Source organism: Lodderomyces beijingensis (assembly GCF_963989305.1).
Source record: "Lodderomyces beijingensis strain CBS 14171 genome assembly, chromosome: 2".
In the NCBI taxonomy this organism is placed as follows: Eukaryota; Fungi; Ascomycota; class Pichiomycetes; order Serinales; family Debaryomycetaceae; genus Lodderomyces; species Lodderomyces beijingensis.
In genome coordinates, this window is record NC_089971.1 from 1,916,041 (window position 1) to 1,934,798 (window position 18,758).

At 47.3% G+C, this 18,758-nt stretch overlaps 8 protein-coding genes across 8 annotated transcripts; 4 read left to right on the plus strand and 4 right to left on the minus strand. All coding sequences in view use genetic code 12, as the record gives it.

Moving 5' to 3' along the window:
• Positions 1-72: 72 nt before the first annotated feature.
• Positions 73-1,233, minus strand: LODBEIA_P19200 (uncharacterized protein; the record flags this gene model as incomplete). Its single annotated transcript, XM_066971862.1, has 1 exon — positions 73-1,233. One exon carries the CDS (start codon positions 1,231-1,233, stop codon positions 73-75), a length of 1,161 nt encoding a protein of 386 aa, XP_066828858.1.
• Positions 1,234-3,443: 2,210 nt separating this feature from the next.
• Positions 3,444-5,348, plus strand: LODBEIA_P19210 (uncharacterized protein; the record flags this gene model as incomplete). Its single annotated transcript, XM_066971863.1, has 1 exon — positions 3,444-5,348. The coding sequence occupies one exon, from the start codon at positions 3,444-3,446 to the stop codon at positions 5,346-5,348; it is 1,905 nt and encodes a 634-aa protein (XP_066828859.1).
• Positions 5,349-5,923: 575 nt separating this feature from the next.
• LODBEIA_P19220 (uncharacterized protein) lies at positions 5,924-7,504 on the plus strand (the record flags this gene model as incomplete). Its single annotated transcript, XM_066971864.1, has 1 exon — positions 5,924-7,504. The coding sequence occupies one exon, from the start codon at positions 5,924-5,926 to the stop codon at positions 7,502-7,504; it is 1,581 nt and encodes a 526-aa protein (XP_066828860.1).
• Positions 7,505-7,764: 260 nt separating this feature from the next.
• Positions 7,765-8,616, plus strand: LODBEIA_P19230 (uncharacterized protein; the record flags this gene model as incomplete). Its single annotated transcript, XM_066971865.1, has 1 exon — positions 7,765-8,616. One exon carries the CDS (start codon positions 7,765-7,767, stop codon positions 8,614-8,616), a length of 852 nt encoding a protein of 283 aa, XP_066828861.1.
• Positions 8,617-8,644: 28 nt separating this feature from the next.
• LODBEIA_P19240 (uncharacterized protein) lies at positions 8,645-9,640 on the minus strand (the record flags this gene model as incomplete). Its single annotated transcript, XM_066971866.1, has 1 exon — positions 8,645-9,640. The coding sequence occupies one exon, from the start codon at positions 9,638-9,640 to the stop codon at positions 8,645-8,647; it is 996 nt and encodes a 331-aa protein (XP_066828862.1).
• A 139-nt stretch (positions 9,641-9,779) lies between these two features.
• Positions 9,780-11,717, minus strand: LODBEIA_P19250 (uncharacterized protein; the record flags this gene model as incomplete). The annotated part of the gene is made up of 1 exon (XM_066971867.1): positions 9,780-11,717. The coding sequence occupies one exon, from the start codon at positions 11,715-11,717 to the stop codon at positions 9,780-9,782; it is 1,938 nt and encodes a 645-aa protein (XP_066828863.1).
• Positions 11,718-15,275: 3,558 nt separating this feature from the next.
• LODBEIA_P19260 (uncharacterized protein) lies at positions 15,276-17,333 on the plus strand (the record flags this gene model as incomplete). The annotated part of the gene is made up of 1 exon (XM_066971868.1): positions 15,276-17,333. One exon carries the CDS (start codon positions 15,276-15,278, stop codon positions 17,331-17,333), a length of 2,058 nt encoding a protein of 685 aa, XP_066828864.1.
• A 57-nt stretch (positions 17,334-17,390) lies between these two features.
• On the minus strand, positions 17,391-18,634 carry LODBEIA_P19270 (uncharacterized protein; the record flags this gene model as incomplete). The annotated part of the gene is made up of 2 exons (XM_066971869.1): positions 17,391-18,550; positions 18,619-18,634. The coding sequence occupies 2 exons, from the start codon at positions 18,632-18,634 to the stop codon at positions 17,391-17,393; spliced, it is 1,176 nt and encodes a 391-aa protein (XP_066828865.1).
• Positions 18,635-18,758: the final 124 nt, after the last annotated feature.

The window sequence follows — 18,758 nt, forward strand, 5'->3', positions numbered from 1 at the left end:
CTCGACGTCCATTTTAGTTACAACAACAACTTCTATATTTCTGTTCTAGCCAACTGTTATAGCAGCCAGCTGTTATAGTTTATAAATCAGATGTAGCCGCTCGAATTCCTCTTTGGGCAAGAGATTCTTGAACCCGGCCTCGGCGTCATCCATACTTGTCAGATGTATCAACTTCTTCTCAATGTCGCTTCGCTCCTTCTGCCTCATCAAATGGCCAAAGTCGTGTATGGCGTAGATCAATTCTTCTTCTCCAATCTCTGACTTCAACGGCTGGTCATGTAAATAGACCAACTGGCTCAAATCGTGCAAGATGTTCGCGGTGAGCCCCCAGACATCGTAAATTTTCTCATTTGAATCCTCGTGTCTTCGCGAGCCTAATCGGCCCCACGACGAAAGGTTACGACGGCGCTTGGCATTCTGTTTTGGTGATTTTGGTTCTCCTACCGGTGCATGTGCCGGTGCTGGTGAAGTTGATCTGGTTTTGATGCCGGGCGGAGTGATGCTCTCCTTATCCTCGGAATCCAACTCGTCGCCCAATTCTTCATCCTCCAGCGCCGACAAGTCCTTAATGTGCTTGAGCCAATCGACCTCGTTGTCGTTGATTTGCAAAAAAGTATACGACCGCAAATTCCAAGGTATACCGCCCCATTTAATCTTATACGACATCCGCTCCAAGGCTTCCCTCGGTGGTTCCTCCAGTGTCGGGTACAAGAAATCGCGAAGCGGGCAAGAAAACATCGACGAGCTTTCTCCTGGATTAAGGGCAAGACTCAATTTCAACGCCTCGAGTTCGCCATTGTTGCCTCCGCCGTTGGTAAACCGCATGAATCCAACGCAGGGTCTCACGCAGGAAAAAGTGCGCGATAAATAGCTAGGCATCAACGCGATATGTTCGATAGAGACGCCCAATTTTTTCAAGTCGGCATCGTTTGAGCTCAATCCGATTTCTTCGTGCATTTCCCTGCGACTAACTTGCCATTCCGACTCGAGGCCATTATCTGCTTTGCCACCGGGCAACGCTACATGGCCGGGGAAATTGCGCAATTTGGAAGATCTTTTCGTGAGCAAAACGCGTAGTTCACCCATGGTGCCCAAGAATAGCAAGATGAATACTGCTGATCGACGTGAAATGGGGACACGGTGCCATACCGAGGTCAGGCCTTTTGTATATGTTGGTGCTACGTAATGGCACAAGTGTTCAATCAACTGCAGCTCTGGTTTCGGTTTCGTCATGGTCTATGAACAGCAGCGTTTAATATGGTGTAAGGAGTTATGTATAAGGATATGGACAGATGTTGATCTGGGGTTTCTTACGCTCTTTATGGTCTTGCGCTTTGGTATTTGTCGTGGAGTGATTTTCTGAATCTCAACCGCGGCAAGGGCTCGTTCCTTTTTTGCTGCTTTAGTTTCCGCCGCTGTCGGATCGAGATTGGGGAGCTTTTGAGGAGAGACTACGTGGGGTCAAGTTGAGTTGGGGGTGTGGCGAAAAGAGACACTATTAGAAGTATGATGGTGCTAGGTTGAGTTCGAGTTCAATCCCAGGCATATGGAAAGTGTGGTTTGTCTATCCCATGATTGCAACTCGTATGCGCCCGAGCCATTTCTTGGTGGACGAAAAGGCAGCGGATACACATATGGGGAACCAGAGCCGCACCTCTCTCTACAAACGGAGTTCTCAGTGGCCATCACCAGCAGACTGGACAATGTTCAGCCTCAACTAGAGGTGGTGATAGAATGCAACTGTCACTTTGGCAGTCTTTTGGGAAAAATTTTGAATTCAAGTTCCAGCAAGAGTCAGAGCTGGAAGGAACCAAGAAATTCGATTGGTTTTATGATGTGGTGCACGTGACTTGGCTTTCTAAATTGCACGTGACTTGACTCTGGATGCTGGGACCAAAGAGCATGCCCATCAAGGCCAAGTTTCTGGGAAGAAATAACTATAGTGTGTGTGGGGGAAGGAGGTTACGAGTGAGACTGATCCGTTCATTTGTCGTCGCTTACTACATTAACCTGGGCCTGTAAAACTTACTCTGCTTCTCTCCAAATTCACGCTTCGTGGTTGCCCAATCCATCTCAAGTGAGTGATGACGGTTGTTTGAACGGGGGAAACCAGTCGGTGTCAAACGAGGTCAGTTTCTAAAATTAAGTCGATTCGCGATGAGAGATTGATGTGAACCCGCATTGACTTTCCTCAATTGGGAGCTCACATGGTTCGAGACTCGCATGATACATGAAACAAACCCTAGAAACCCAACCGTGCCCCCGTGTACATTTTTTTTTCCTTGCCTTTAGAATTAGCTCGGTTGATGCTTGCACTTGTAGTTATATGACTCCGCTGGTGGTTGAGCTAGATGGGGAAGAGGGAGAGGGGGCTTTTACGCCAGTGTGACGCGTCTGATTGGTGGATGTATTTCAAACACTCCAAAAAAATGCGCTTTTCGTAGAGACGCAGTCACTCGAGGATGAAGAAACTGCTGCTGATGCTGCTGCTCGCAAGGCTTAGCCAGGGTATACTTGAACTCTGAGCACGATGAAGATGAACAGTTTTAAAAATAGAAGACTTTAGCTGACCAACTCTTCGCAGTGTTTTCGAGGCTCTGCATTGGTTATATCCTTTGCTGATCCAAACAACAAGCATGCGCTGCGTCAAATTTTTTACGGGCCGTGAGTTTCATGATGAGCTGCTGCTGGTGGTGGTAAAGCGTCCGTCACACAAATGCGCCTAACCAGGTACAGAGCCGGCAGAGAACGGCCGAATATTTGATTCTTTGACATTGTTCAAACATCCAAGTTTCTAGCACGGGCATTGTGGTTGAGGGTTTCATTCTGGGTTTTTTTTTTTTTGCAAGCTTCGGCCTTAAGATGGCCCTGTTGGATTGCTGCAAAGGACATGTTGAAGACGAAGAAGCGGCACGGGAGATCAAGAGACATCCGCTCGAGGCTCCGTGACCCCACCCGCGAGCCACCGAGGGAGGTTTTGGTTCTGGTGCTGGATAGTTCGGATGTAGCTTAGTCCGAGATTTTTCAGTCACAACAACTGCAGCCCAAGGATGCAGCGGGATAAAAAACAACACACTCAACCCAAGCCTCCTCCCCTCTCCCTTCGTGTTAGTAAGCGTATCGATCTTTATATATATCAAGAGTAACCCCGTCAGCTTTTTCACCCTATCGGCTCTCTTTTTCTTCAGCCAACCTTGTTCCAAAGAGACCTGCTGCCACATTCCTTTGTTGAAGAGTCAACTTTCAACCCCGGTCAACGAGACAACAACCCCGAAAAATCTTCTACGCTCTATCCGGGACCGAAAACCCCTCAATATAATTATTTTCTTTTCTTTTCCAGTTTGCCAACAAGAGGCACAGGAGAAGGAAGAACAGGACAGGGTCTAATAGGGTCTGACAGGGTCTGACAGATTATATATCTATAGATACAACGAAAAAAAAAAATGCATGGCTTCCATGAGTTGTACATTTGGACGCTATTAGCCGTTGCAGCCTTTGCAACCATAGCGCAGGCATGGTCGCCCACGGACTCCTATGCCCCAGGAGAAGTGGACTGTCCCAGTGGAAACATTGTTCGTGTTGCCGACAGGATCTCCGACGAGGAAAAATCGTGGCTTCAAGGCAGAGACGCGGTGACTCAGAGCCTTGTTGTTGACTTTTTGAGAAATGCCAACATGACGGATATCAACCCCGACGACTATGCCCACTTGAACAGAAGCATCCATATTGGGTTGGCCTTTTCTGGAGGTGGCTATCGTGCCATGTTGAATGGCGCGGGCCAATTGAGCGCCTTGGACAACAGAACTAGGGGCAACTCCTCGTCGAATAAAGCCCAGGGCTTGGGCGGATTGTTGCAAGCTAGCACTTACCTAGCCGGATTATCCGGTGGCTCGTGGCTCGTGGGGAGTATCGCTTTGAACAACTTTACCTCCGTGCAGGACATTGTCGACAAGAATGAGATTTGGGATTTGGAACACTCGATTATGAACTATGGCGGTATCAATGTTTTCAAGACTTATAACTACTACAAGGGAATCAGTGACGATCTCGACGATAAGAAACATGCCGGGTACGAGTTGTCCTTGACTGATACCTGGGGAAGAGCCTTGTCGCACCAGTTTTTCACTGGGTTGAATGATACTGGTGCATCCATGACATTCAGCTCGTTACAGGATTGGGATGTTTTTACCCAGCATAATATGCCGTTCCCCATCGTGTTGAGCGACACCAGAGCGCCAAACACCACCATCATCTCCTTGAACTCGAGTTTGAATGAGTTTAACGCGTTTGAAATGGGTTCTTGGGACGCTAGTATTTACCAATTCACCAAATTGAAGTACTTGGGAACCAAGATGTCCGACGGGAAGAATAACGGTACTTGTGTTGGTGGCTACGACAATGCCGGCTTCATCTTGGGAACTTCGTCGACGTTGTTCAACCAGTTTATCTTGCAAATCAACACCACGTCGCTTTCAAACGCTGTCAAGGATATTATCACCTCGATTTTGCAAGATGTATCGGAAGATGGCGATGACGTTGCCGTTTACGAACCAAACCCGTTCTACGAAACAGACGTGGGTCTTTCCGAGCACATTGCCATGAACGAGACATACACCTTGGTCGACGGTGGTGAAGATGGACAAAACATCCCACTCTACCCCTTGTTCCAACCGGCTCGTGATGTCGATGTCGTGTTCGCGTTCGATAACTCGGCAGATACAAACTTGTCGTGGCCCAACGGTGCCTCGCTTGTCCAATCCTACAAACGACAATTTGCACCTTCAGGAAATGGCACCATTTTCCCCTATGTTCCAGACGAGCAATCGTTTCTCAATCTCAACTTGACGGCTAAGCCTACTTTCTTTGGCTGCGACGCCAAAAACTTGACCTCGTTGGGCCGAAACGACAGCAACGTCTACGACGTGCCGCTCTTGGTGTACATTGCCAACCGTCCGTTTTCCTACTATGGAAACACGTCCACTTTCAAAATGAAGTACGATAACAAAGAGCGTAACTCCATTATCCAGAACGGGTTTGAAGTTGCATCGAGGTACAACTTGACCTTGGATGAAGAGTGGCCTGCGTGTGTTGGGTGCGCCATCATTAGAAGAACTCAAGAGCGCAGCGGACAAGAACAAAGCGAGCAATGCAAGCGTTGTTTCCAGAGATACTGCTGGGATGGAAGCCTCGATAGCACGAGCGAGCCTGACAAGGTCAATTTCACCGACAGCGGTCTTACTACTCAAAGTGAGGGTTTGAAGAAACAGAATGCTGGTAACGTTATTGCAATCAGCTGGAGTGTCTGGTTTGCTGCCTTGGCCGTGGTCAGCATGGTCATCTTTAAGTAAAAAAAAAAGAAAATATAGAAAAGAAATAGATTTACAGCTGAAAATACTGCTAGATTGTGTTTGCCCGCTGAATATAGAATTTTGTAATTTAGATACAAGTGTTAAGACTTTGCTACAGGTTGCAATTTGCAGTTTGCAGTTTGCGTTCACCTCTTGGCGACAAAAACGGTCGCAGGCTGCAAAAAGCGCATCTTTTCAAAAACGGAAAGAGAAAAAAATCCGCTGCGGCTCAGCGCTATCTCCGCACAGAATACAACAACTGGGTTGCTACGGCTAGAACCCGCCTCTCTCTTTCTCTTTCTCTATCTCCATCTCTATTGTTCACCCAGGTGGGGTTCATTACTGAGTTTTGCCTGCGAGATCCAGCAAGGTCGTGAAAGCGAAATCGTAAATATTTGTAATTTGGCAGTTCTCCTAACCCCCTGGGTCTCACTTTGTTAATACTTTGCCCCGAAACACCCCCATCAAGCCCACATCAGCCGCGTTCACCAATATTTCAAAGACCCTGATCTTGCTTTATCGGACTCAAAGTTTGCTAAGAAAACAAATAACATCTTTTACACCTCAATCCCGTGATGACATCGCCATCTAAAACCAGCTCCGGGTTCACCATAACCGAACCGGCGCCCGGCGAAGAATCAGAACCACCCACAAGCTCATCGTCGGAATTCGAGCTCTTCACAGAAAAGGACGCCGACAAATCGTACCTCGCCAAATCGAAACTCGTAGCTCGCGCAATTGCCCAACTCGGCTTCGGCAAGTATCAAACGGGGCTATTTTTCGTCGCTGGTTTCGGCTGGCTAAGCGATAACGCCTGGCCCGTCGCGACCTCGCTCGTGTTGCCGCGGCTCGTTGAAGTCGACGGCGTGCATGCTCCCCTGGGAAAAGCACCTTATTTGACCCTCGCGCAGAACTTGGGGTTGCTTGCTGGGGCGCTCTTCTGGTCGTTGAGCTCCGATGTCATTGGCAGGAAATGGGCTTTCAACTTGACATTTTTGGTCACGGGGATATGGGCCGTTGTGGCTGGTGGAGCCAACAATTTCGCCGCTGTGGGCTCTTTTGCTGCGTTGTGGTCGTTTGGAGTCGGTGGGAATTTGCCCGTGGACTCAGCTATCTTTTTAGAGGCGTTGCCAGGCTCGAAGCAGTGGCTATTGACTGTTATGTCCGGCTGGTGGGCACTCGGTCAGATCATTGCCAATTTGATCAGCTGGGGGTTGATTGGCAATTATTCTTGCGCCGATTTGCAGAATTGCCAAAAGAAGGATAATTGGGGGTGGCGGTATTTCTTATTCACGTTGGGTGGCGCGACCTTGCTTATGTTTGGTGGTCGGTTTGCATTTCGAGTGTTTGAGTCGCCCCGTTTCTACTTGGGCATGGGTGATGATGCCCGGGCAGTGGAAACATTACAGAAAATCGCTAGAGTCAACGGCAAGCCGTGCCCCGTTACTTTGCAGGACTTTAAGCAGATTGATGACCGATACGAGAGGGACGATGTCCATGGCAACAAAAACAGATTGATTGAGGAGAAATTGCAGAAGTATAAAATGTCTCATATCCGACAGTGCTTTGCCTCTAAGAAGCTCGCCGTGTCCAACTGCCTCATCATCTTCACCTGGGGGTTGATTGGACTCGCCTTCCCGCTCTATAATGCGTTTTTACCCTACTACTTGGAGACTAGGGGCGACGCAAACAAGCCGCTCAGTGTTCACGACACGTACAAAAACTCCCTCATAGTCTCGGTGCTCGGTATACCGGGGGCCCTTATTGCTGGGTTGTTGGTTGAGCTTCGCTTGGGCAGGAAGGGGACCTTGTCTGCTTCGTTATTGCTCACGGGGATCATGTTGTTCGCTTCCACCACGGCAAAGTCAAGCAACGCCAACTTGGCGTGGAACTGCATGTTTTCGTTCTTCTCAAACATCGCTTATGGGGTCTTGTATGCTTACACGCCCGAGTGCTGTCTTGCGCAGTTTAGAGGCACCATGGTGGGGTTGGCTGCGTCGTTTAATCGCATCATGGGCGTTTTTGCACCCATCATTGCGATATACGCCGACTTGACGACCTCGGCGCCGATTTTTGTCTCGGGTGCCTTGTTTCTTCTATCGGGGTTGTTGGTGATTTTCTTTCCCTATGAGCCTCGAGGCAAGAGCAGTCTATAAGTTAGGAGTAGCTATGTAAGTCTACAAGTCAAGAGTCACCCAGCCGTTCTCCGCGGGGTTTATCCTCGTCCGGAAAGATTTTCCGAATCGGGATATCAGATCCCTCTCCCTCCTCCTCTCTCTCTTTTTCTGCGGAGAATCGCAACTCTTGATAATTTTGCAATTTCCCCAACACCCACAACGATTCCATTACATTCTTTCTTTCTTTCTCTTTTCCTAACCCTGGCAACTCAAGCTATAACAAACAAAAGACCAGGAAAATGGTGTTCAAGACGAATGCAACTATAGCTCAGTTTGGTGGGAAATTGCTCAAATTGAGCCACGACTCCAAAGTCACCAAGACGCCCATGGACGTCAATGTGTTTATCCCATCTAGTTCAACCAAAAACATCCCCGTTCTACTCTATCTTTCCGGGTTGACATGCACGCCAAACAACGCCACTGAAAAGTCGTTCTTGGCCTATTTTGCAGCGAAGTACGGCTTTGCCGTTGTCTTCCCCGACACTTCGCCCCGTGGCGCCGACATTGCAGGCGAGAACGAGAGCTGGGACTTTGGCACTGGTGCCGGGTTCTACGTTGACGCGACACAGGAGCCATGGAAGAACAACTATCAGATGTACAGCTATGTCCACGGCGAATTGATTGACGCATTGACTGAGGCTTATACGGAGTTGGATTTCAAAAACATCAGCATCACTGGCCACTCGATGGGTGGAATGGGCGCGCTTGTCGGGTACTTTAAACAACCTAGAGCTTACAAGGCCGTGAGTGCTTTTGCTCCTATTGCCAACCCGAGTGTTGTTCCATGGGGTGAAAAGAACTTTGGGGGATACTTGGGCGCAGATAAGAGTTTGTGGGCTGAGTATGACCCTACTGAATTGATCAAGAACTACAAGGGCGACGATAGCGCCACCATTTTGATCCACCAGGGCTTGGATGACCCCTTTTACGAAAAAGAGTTGAAGCCACAGAATCTCGTTGAGGCTGGGAAGAACTACAAAGGTGGCATTGAGTTGAAGTTGGTTGAAAAATACGATCACTCTTATTTCTTCATCAGTTCCTTTGTTGAAGAGCACGCTATCCACCATGCCAAGTATCTCGGCTTGATATAACTAAACGCGGTGGAACCGAAAAAGTCGTCTATGTATCATATTTAGTTATCCATGTCTTGTACCAAGCTGATTTCTTTGCGTCTTGAACGTGTATAGCCTGTACTATTTTAGCGAGCAGTTTGGACTCTGTGGAAATTTGGGTCATCAATGAGTCGACTTTGCTCGTGACGGCACGTTCTAGCATAAGGTCGACGATGAATTCATCTATGTGGATAACGATTGATTTCTGTAGCCTGTAAATTTCGTTAATCTGCGCGGGAGTTGTCGATTTGGGTAGAGACTTTTTGCATGAAGCAAGCAAAAGCTTTACTAATTTTATCTTGTTTAGGGAGTCCTTGGCGTATGCAATGAGCTCAGTGTTATCTTCTTCTTCTTCCAGTTGTTCCTCTTTTTCTCCCAATTGTTCCTCTCCATCTTCTTCCTCATCATCGCTGAATCCAAATGGGTCGTCCACGCTTTCCGGGTTTTCTGTCCATTCTGCAAACTCATCGAACCCGTCATCAACCAAGACGATGCTCTGCTTGATCTTCTCAGTCAACAACCCCAAGGCGCCGTCATTGATGACCTTGGTCATGGAGTCGCAGTTGGCCCATACTTTCCCCACCGACACGAGTCTCCCTTCGTCGTTGTCGTCTTCATATATAAGCAAGAGCTCCTTGGCTAGCTCGTGGCTCGACTCGATGAGCTGTCTCGTTTGGCTGAGCAACTCCTCGTAAAAGATAACGGATATATCCAGCGGTTTCAACTGCGCAATCACGGAGATGGTTAGAATGAGTGTCTGCGATAGCTTCTCTAGTGTGTTGTATGCGGTCGTGGGCTCCTTCTTTAGCGTCTCTGGCTTGAATATTATACCAACTTTCGTTGTATGGGCTCTAATGAGTTTGGTCAAGTTGAGGAGTTCGCCTAGCGGGTTCGCCACCTCGGAAGCTTGGACCTGAGATATTTTGTCGCTTCCTAGACTCAACACCCAGTACTGAGTTGCATCGCGAAAGGAGACTATGAGTGCGTTGAGGTCGGTTGACATGGTTCTAGAGTAAAGAGCATCTTTTTCTCAAGACAAAGCAAAGACCTACTTTTTTATTTTTTTTTCAGTTGGTGGTTTTTTTTTTCCGAGATCGAGATCGATACACACGCTATTTCGCAGCCATTCTTTTGCTCTTCTTTTACCACTCGTCGTCATCTTCATCGTCACTGTGGGCCACTTTCGCTTTCCTCTTACCCAAAGCAGCTGATAAAGCATCGGCTAAACTTCCCGGCGGGCCTCCCGCGGGGTTTGCTGAAGATAGGTCGGTAGCAGACTTTTCTCCTCTTGCTTCTTGCAACAATACGCTTGGCTTGTCTAATTGGGACTTGTCTGACTTTTTCAACGAGCCGATACCTGCGCCTCTGATTGATGCAAGGAGAGCGTCTCTACCGGCATCGCCTGTGGCTTCCGAGAAACCACCACCAATCGGCATAGCTGGTGGAGGAGGAGCTGGCGGTGCTCCCGTGCCCATCGAGGGTGGAGGCGGTGGTGCTGGAGGACCGTTGTTGGAGCTCATCATTGGTGGTGCCGGGGGTGGAGGGGGAGGACCATTGTTGGGAATTGCGTTATATGATGCCGGGGGTGGAGGTGGAGACGTAGCAAATGACGTTGGTCTTGGCGGTGGAGGTGGTGATGCAACTCCTGCCCTTTGCGGAGGCTGTGGAGGTTGTGGAGGCACTGCAGGATTCGCATGTGTCGACCTGGAGGGTGGAGGAGGTGGCGCTGGTCCACGTGAGCTTCGAGGAGGAGGTGGTGCAGGCGGGTTCCCTCCGTTTCTTGCTGGTGGTAAAGAGGCGCCTCTCGGTGGAGGTGGCGGTGCCGCTGCGTTCGCATTTCTCGGAGGTGGTGGTGGCCCATTTGATCGCGATGGAGGAGCAGGTGGGACTCCATTATTATTGACTTGCCCTGGTCCTGGCACAAATGGAGGTGGCACCGCAAATTGTGTGCGAGGCGGTGTGGGTTGCAGATTGACGGGAGCAGCAGTAACAGGCGAGGACGTGGACGCGGACGTGGAAGCTTGCGGTTGTGAATAAGGGAGTGTCGGCGGAGTTGACGGCAATGGCTTGTCATTGGAACCTGCTTGATTTTGGGCTCTCCCTGGGATCTTGGCGTTCATTGGAGGTAACCTAAACGTAGGTTTAAAAGTGGATGGCTCGGGGGTCTCTGCAGCTAGTGAAGCAGTTTCCAGCAGCGTATCGGGACTTTGCGAGTTGTACTGCGGCGGTGTTGAAGTAGCTGTGTTTCCTGCTTGTCCCGACGGAGGTGGCGGAGGCGGAGCTTTTTTGTTTTTCTTTACCGAGTGCAGCGGTGTCATGGTGCTCGATTCAAAACTTTCACTTTTTTCGTTGGCTCTTTGGTACTTTCTAGGTATAGGAGGTTCGAGTCCAACTAATGGACCTCCTTGTTGTGCGATATAGTCCTTGATAAACTGTCTGTTGTCGGCAATCATATCCTCGGTGATGCCAGCGGCCTCCAACTCCGCATATAGAGACCTCCATTCCGGTGGCGGCACGTCATCATAGTACAAGACCCCCTTTGCCCTCCTTTGTCTCTGGGCAGTATTGACGTCCATATATTCGCCTCGTGGGCCAGGTGCGTTGGGGCCTTTTGGTCCACTTTTCTCCTTCAAGGCAATGGCGCTCTTGTTTTTCACCGTGGCACTCGATCCGTGCTTTTGACGGTTCGTGACCCTCTTGTAGAAATGCGTTGCGTCGTTTGTATCTTCAAACAACAACCCAACTAGACAATCCTCGATTTCAAAAGTATGAAAGAATTTCCGGTCCTGGTTGTACTCAAAGTTGACATAGAGTTCCTGGTCCCAAATGACTCCTCGATGGCCTGTAATGTCCACGAGCTTCAAGAAAAAAGTATGGCCGACCAAGTCGTCAACAAAGGCAACTGCTCCCATCAATCCTGTAAACACCCACTTGGTGGGATCTGGATAAGCAATGTATAATCTGGCCACCGTTGCATCGATGATTTTATTACTAGGCTTGGGGATGGCACGTTTCACTTTCTCCTTGTCCTCTGCTGTGAGCACGGCATTGGACGATGAAAGTTTATCCAAATGAAGCATGATTGTGAGGAGTTGGTGGGGGGGAAGGGGAAAGTCAACCCTACAGCCCTAAGATCCAAAGCCTTGTTGCTCGAGGTATTTGGCAAGTGTGTGTCAACGCATGCTGGAGGTAGTGCACTGATAGTGAATTTTCCCTGGTCTCGAGAGGAAGAGAAGACGAGTGAAAATTGCACCACCATCCTCACCACTATCGTCACCACTATCGTCACCACCGTCACCACCGTCACCACCGTCACCACCGTCACCGTCAACGTCAGCTATCATTTTGAAGCTGAGCCGAGAGATCAACGGGTAATCTTTTTTTTTCGCTACAATGTCGGGTCGTCAAGGAGGGAAAGCAAAGCCTTTGAAAGCTCCAAAGAAGAAACAGAGTGAGGACGATGAAGATGATGCTGCCTTCAAAGCCAAACAAAAGGCAGATGCAGCTGCTAAGAAGGCCATGGCTGAAAAGGCAAAGAAAGGCGGTCCATTGGTCGGAGGTGGTATAAAGAAGAGTGGGAAGAAGTAAGGGTGAGCTGGTGATTTATTTATCATCCGCCAATGGATCTATGCCGGGGATTCTTGTGTCCCAGCATGAACAGGGTTGAATCTTTTCTTTCTAATGTTCAGAAAAAAAAAGCGTGTTTATAAACTAATATAGAGCTTTTGGTCATTTCTTTTAAGATGATCTCGTCAAGAAGATCTTGCCGGAATTATCCCCAACTGGTGATTGAATTTGTTGTATTCTGTCAAAATTTTTGACAATTTATTAGACTTTCTTTACCTTCCTCTTCCTCCTTTGCATCAACATACATCCGGCTCTCTGCTGATGCGATAAAACCGCTGTCGCCGTCAAGAACGTGTCGAGCTGAGTCGAAATGAAAAAAAATCAAAAAAAAAAGTTATGCGACCAGAGTGAGGATCGAACTCACGATCTTGAGATTAACAGTCTCACGCCTTAACCAGCTTGGCCATCCAGTCGTATTCATGTGAGTTGCAACTGGCAGCGCCTAGCAGTAGTGGCCAAGCACACTTTTATCCTTCCACCTATGTGCTCTGCAAACTAGAAAAAAAAAAAAAAGGGGAATTCAGAATGGGTGTTCGAGGTCTTTGAGCTTTTTGCGTGTGGATGTGGTAGTTAGTGGGCACTTAATTTGATCGAGTTTTGGAGCTTGGCTTGGCTTTTCAGGTTGATTCGGCTTTATAAATTTTGCTTAGCAATTGTGCAAAACACAAGTCCGTTGTGTGAACCTTTGTTTTCCTTACTCCTGCGGAAGAATTGAAAAATTTACTTTCCAGAGAGGAAGGAAGAGAAAGCAATTATCCAGGTATATAGGCAATCTCTTCTTGTTTTAGTACACCTATTTCAAAACAACGAGGTTTTCAACTCTCAAGCAAGCTGAAGTTTGAAAATGTCGGCCTCAATTTTCGAACCCCTCCTTGTCCATAACTCAAGTTTGTCAACATTTCCATTGATAATTGTGCGAAAAAAAAAAAAATGTTGAAAATGTACTGCGGTGGCTGCGAAAAGCATTTCCGCAGCAAACACTAAAACCATGAAAATGGCACCTTTAAACAGTAAACGCCTCAGCATGGCTTGTTGAATTTCCGTTTCCTCGGTTTCAAATGACCTAAGCTTACATACTGGTTGTAATCTGCAGGCTGAACCTGATGTTCAAAGTTGTCTCTGTTGTTGAAAGCGGCTACAAGAAGATATAAGCTAATACTGTTTATTGCCATCACCTTCAAGAATCGCATTAAGCCTTCCTAGTTCAGTTGGTTAGAACGTTTGTCTCATAATTACCCGTAATGTGTGACATCAGGAGGTCGTGAGTTCGATCCTCACGGAGGGCACTTTTGTTTTTTTTTTCTTTTTATTGTTTTTTTCTTTATAAGGCTGTTAGTACCTATTAAACTTGAAGGTAGACTTTTTTTTATGTTTTCCCAAAGATTAGACGATAACTATCTCCAATCTCAAATTAAAAGCATAGTATTACGTAGAGCTCTTGGTGTTTGTGAAATGAGACGCACCAGTTGTTGCATTTGCAGCAAGCAAGCAAGAGCAAAAACGCGTCGCAATATTAGGCGGCATGGAAGAAACACCCCTCGTTTTCTCCCTGCCCATATCATCAAGCTGCAAAAAGAGGATCATGATGCCTACCACTAACAAAACGGTGTTGATATAAAAAATTTATTTTCCTACAGAAATAAAGGTATATAGATAATTGGAAAAACCGCTAAATGACATCCCTTCAACAGCAAAAAACCAAAAAATAAAAAAATAAAAAAAGCATATGGCCAAAGTGAAGTAGTACCATCTAGCCATTGAAAACAAAGCAATTCATTCAGTCTCCTTTACGCCCAGTTCATGCGCCCAAGACATAGGCAACAATCAAGCTCATCCACACTAAAATCTTCAGCAAGGTAAAGCGACTGCCGGATCCACCTTGGATAATCTCGACCGTAGGAGGTGCCAATGGAGTCTTCGCGGGAAACTGAGGCGTTTGAGTCTTAATAGTCTTTAAATCGAAACCGGATTCTGCCATCTCAAGTGCTTCTGATATGTATTTCCTTGTAAGTGTAACTTTGCAACGTAATCAGCTATAACAACAGAAGTTGCGTTTTAGTCTTTGACTCCAAGCAGACGTCGAGATAAACTTGATGGGAAATCACACCAGTATTTATGCTCTCCCCAGCTTGATTGACCAGCTGCTTTTGAATAGCAGCTGGTGTCTCCAATCCGAACACAAACTGATCCAAAGAAAGTAAAAAAAAAAAAAAAGAGGAAATGGCAAAAGGTCACGGACCCGTTGACCCAGTCAGTTGGGGTCTTGAAACTGGAACATGCCAGAGAAACCACCATGAAAAGAAAACAGCTGCAAATTTTTAACCGCACTTTCCTATGAAACCGACTGGGGAAGAATTTCTTACGCTTGCACCAAGAGCACTTGTGACCATCCACTGCTTGATTATAATTTATTCTTGGGGTATCTTTTCTTCCCCCAGTTATCTCAACTTTGAAGGTGGGTTTTTTGATACACATTTGAGAAAAGACGCCAATGTTTTGACCGAAATTTGTGCGTTTTTCCTGCGCCCATAAGTCAAGGAAAGAGCATGAACAAAGCGTTAGTTGGGTTAAAAAGGAAGCCGCAACTCCATATAACAAGAGCATAACAAGAAAAAAGCAAAACTCAAGTAAGAAACACCATGAGTCTTGAATTTTCTGGGGAAAATATCGCTTTTCCTCCTGTGTCTGTCAAATAGTGTTTGGTTATATGCTGTATTCATTGTGACTTGGTGGTGTTCAAATGACCAGCTGCCCAGCTGCCCAGGGTCAGTGTCGCGAAAGAGGGAGTGTCGCAAAATTCAGTGTCGAGACACACGCGATTTTGTATTTTGTATTTTGTTCTTTGTGTGCGTCCCTTCGAACAACCACATTTGATGTAAACAGCAGCGACCATCACCAACAATTCAACACACAAGCACCAGCCCACGGTTCATCGTCGACACACAACCACGTCTCACAGAGTCATCAGTTTTTTCTTTTTCATCTTTGTTGCAGCATACTGGAGAGATTAAATGACCTATGACCTAGCTTCAAATAGGTCTAGCTTCCACTCCTATCGGCGAATATCCCCTTCTAGTTCCAATTCTACAAAGAGAGCTTTCGAGGACGACCCTACTTTTGCACCACCGTCTCTCAGTTCTTATAGCGCGGGCCTTGATGCAAGAAGCAAGACCTACTTGACTGCAAGTACAAGCACTACTGCTGTCACCGGGATCTACGAGATGGATTTCCCCAACAAGAAGATGACTTCGGTGCAGAGCAAGCTAGCGGCCCATTTCGGTAGCCACCACCACCACCAATCGGCTGGGGGCACAAACACGGATCTTGCTCCATCAGCTGCGCAGAGCTCATTCACGCGCAGCTCAAGCGATATGGATGGCAGATCCAGCCCTGTACCGGACTCGTTGTCCGTTTCGAGGAAAATCGACGATAGTGTGAGACTGAGAAGGAAACGAGGGTTTAAGCGGAAAATCGGTTCGCCAAAACACGCCTCACAAGTTGAGCAGGAAAATGTCGATGGAGGTTCTTTTGAAAGAAGGAAAGCGGAGCTGATGAGCATAAGAAATGCTTGTGAGATGGTGGATGAGGATGAGATCAGCCGCAAGGTTGAAGAGAGAAGACTCGAGCGGGAGAGATTAAAAGAGCAGCAGTTGGAACAAGAGAAACTACTACAACGGGAACGAGAGCGCGAGCAAGAGAAACTACTACAACTACAACTACAGCGAGAACGAGAACGAGAACGAGAACGAGAGCATGAAGCAAAAGAGAGAGAAGAAAAAGATATAAACTTTATGCCCAATTTATATCAAGACCGACTCAACCGAGAAACTAACAGTGGACAACTGGGAAAACCCGTTATTTCACCCTTGAGGTCTCCTTTCGAAAGGAAAAGGATCCCATTGTCGGACGTGTCGCCAAATGTCTTTCGGAAACCAAAGTTGCCCAGATCCGCACAGAAGCAGTCGCCACGGCTTCAACCTTTGCAACCCAAACCTGCCCAGCCTCTACTCGAACAAAGACCCCCATCTACAGCTTCAGAGGATGACTCAATGGGGGCCAACAGAAAGAGAAATGTCAATATCAACGGCAAACTATACGAAAAATTGGAGCTTCTAGGCAAGGGGGGCTCATCCAAAGTATACCGAATAAAAGCAACCGATGGACGCCAATACGCCATGAAGAAGGTGACGCTAAACCAATTTGAAGATGTCTCTGGGTTCAAGGGCGAGATTGACTTATTGTTGAAGATGAGGCACTCGAAAAGGGTAGTTAAGCTAATCGACCATGCAATCTCGACTTCGTCCATCTATTTAATCATGGAGAAAGGAGACATTGACCTCGCAATTGTTTTTCAAAACCGACAGAATGCAAAGCTACCGTTGGACATCCATTTTGTCAAGTACCACATCCATGAAATGTTCAAATGCGTTGAGGACGTGCACGATGCAGGCATCGTGCACAGCGACTTGAAGCCGGCAAACTTCATCATGGTCAAAGGGATGTTGAAGATTATCGATTTCGGTATCGCCAACGCCGTTCCCGACCACACCGTCAACATTTACCGCGAGTCGCAGATTGGCACCCCAAACTATATGGCACCCGAGGCTCTCGTCGAGGCCAACTTGGCCGGCATGAAAAGCACCACGTGGAAAGTTGGACGACCCTCCGACGTGTGGTCGTGCGGATGCATCTTGTACCAGTTCATATACGGCAAACCTCCCTATGCTGCATACTCGGGCACCCAACGAGTGATGGCTATCATGAACCCCCAGATCAAGATACAATTTCCTGCCCACGGCATTGGAGAGGTGAAGGTGCCCGCTAGTGCTATTCAGTTGATGAAGAATTGCTTGGCGAGAGACCCCAGCGATCGTTGGACTATAGATCAGTGTCTCTCTAGCGATTTCTTCAATCCAAAAGTGGTCAATGAGGCATTCATTGGTAAATTGGTCCACCAGAGCATCAACCTTGGCTTCAACAAACGAATACAAGGGGACGGGATGTCTACAGATGAATACGATTCAATGATTGAAAGCATGATTCAACAAATAGAAGCTTATAATTGTTAAAAAAAAAGAAAAAAAAAGTAAAAAAGAATACAATTTTTTTATTTTGGTGTGTTCTATTCAACGTGGTCCCAACTTTTCTAATACTCTAGGTCCTTGCTCTTCCCATTCCTGTTTTGAAATCCACATGTGATCTTTGTCAGCCATGATATTGGCCAACACGGCACCTCCGATAAACACCATGTGTTTTCTTCTGGGCGGGTCTTCTATTCTCACTTTGAACTTGTCTAACCTCGATGGGTCGCCATGGAGAACTTTGGTCAACCACAATTGCTTCAATTCCTTTTCCAATCTAGAAGGCAAACCAGGGTACATTGACGACCCGCCGGATAGAACAATGGCCTTGTATAAAGAAGACCTGACGTCGACATCAGCAGCTTGGATTGTGTTGAACAATGTTTCTCCAACTCCAGGTTGTTCCACATCGACCAAATGCGGTTGAAACAAACATTCAGGCGCCTCGTATCTCTCGCTGCCCACTTTAATCACTCTTCCATCTGGTAACTCATACGATTCAACCAATGTAGTCGTCTCTGTTGCCAACTTGGAGTCAAATCCCAAATCGTAGCTGACATAGCACAACTTCTCCTTGATCTGGCGCACAGTTTCAAAATCGGCAGTTCGATTGAATGCATAGCCTCGACGAAACAACAAATTTATCAAGTGTCTAGTCACGTCTCTGCCGGCAACATCCAACCTTTTGGTCAAGTGGTTCAACACAACCGATTCGTAAACGGGCACAATGTGCGTGACCCCATCACCCGAGTCCACCACGACACCCGAGGATAACCCTTGCGCATACAAGGCTAGCACGGCCTGAATGGCAACATAGACACCGCCAAACCCGTACTTCTCAAACATGACTTGGCACATGGTTTCTCTATTCTTCAACGGGTTCATTGGCGGCTCGGTCAACAAGATCTTTTGGCCTTGAGGGTTCAATTTCATCTTATCGTAAAAGGCATAGTCCCACAAGTGCTCCATGTCTTCCCAGTTCTTGATGATACCATTTTCCATCGGGTAGTTGATCTGCAAAAGAGACCGCACTTGGCTCGCTTCGGAGCCGCACATTATATCCTTGATCTCCACATCGTCCGGCACCAAGATGTTTCTTTCTTCGGCTCGCAAGATTGGTCGACCCACCATGGAGGGGAAGGTATAGTCGGGGAAATTTGTGCCTGCGCGGCCAATTTTCACAAACCCTGTTCCTTGGTCGAGCACTACAATTGTTGGTTAGCTACTGAAACGTGAGATAACGATAATGATGATGATGATGGCAAATACATACCAATTGGCGTTGACATTGTTGATGTAGATGCGGTTGAAGGGTTGCTGGTCCTGAACTCGAATCAACAAACCCACCAAATCTATATATCTCTCTCTGGCTCACGTGATATTACAGCGCTACCAAACGTCGCGTTCATGCTA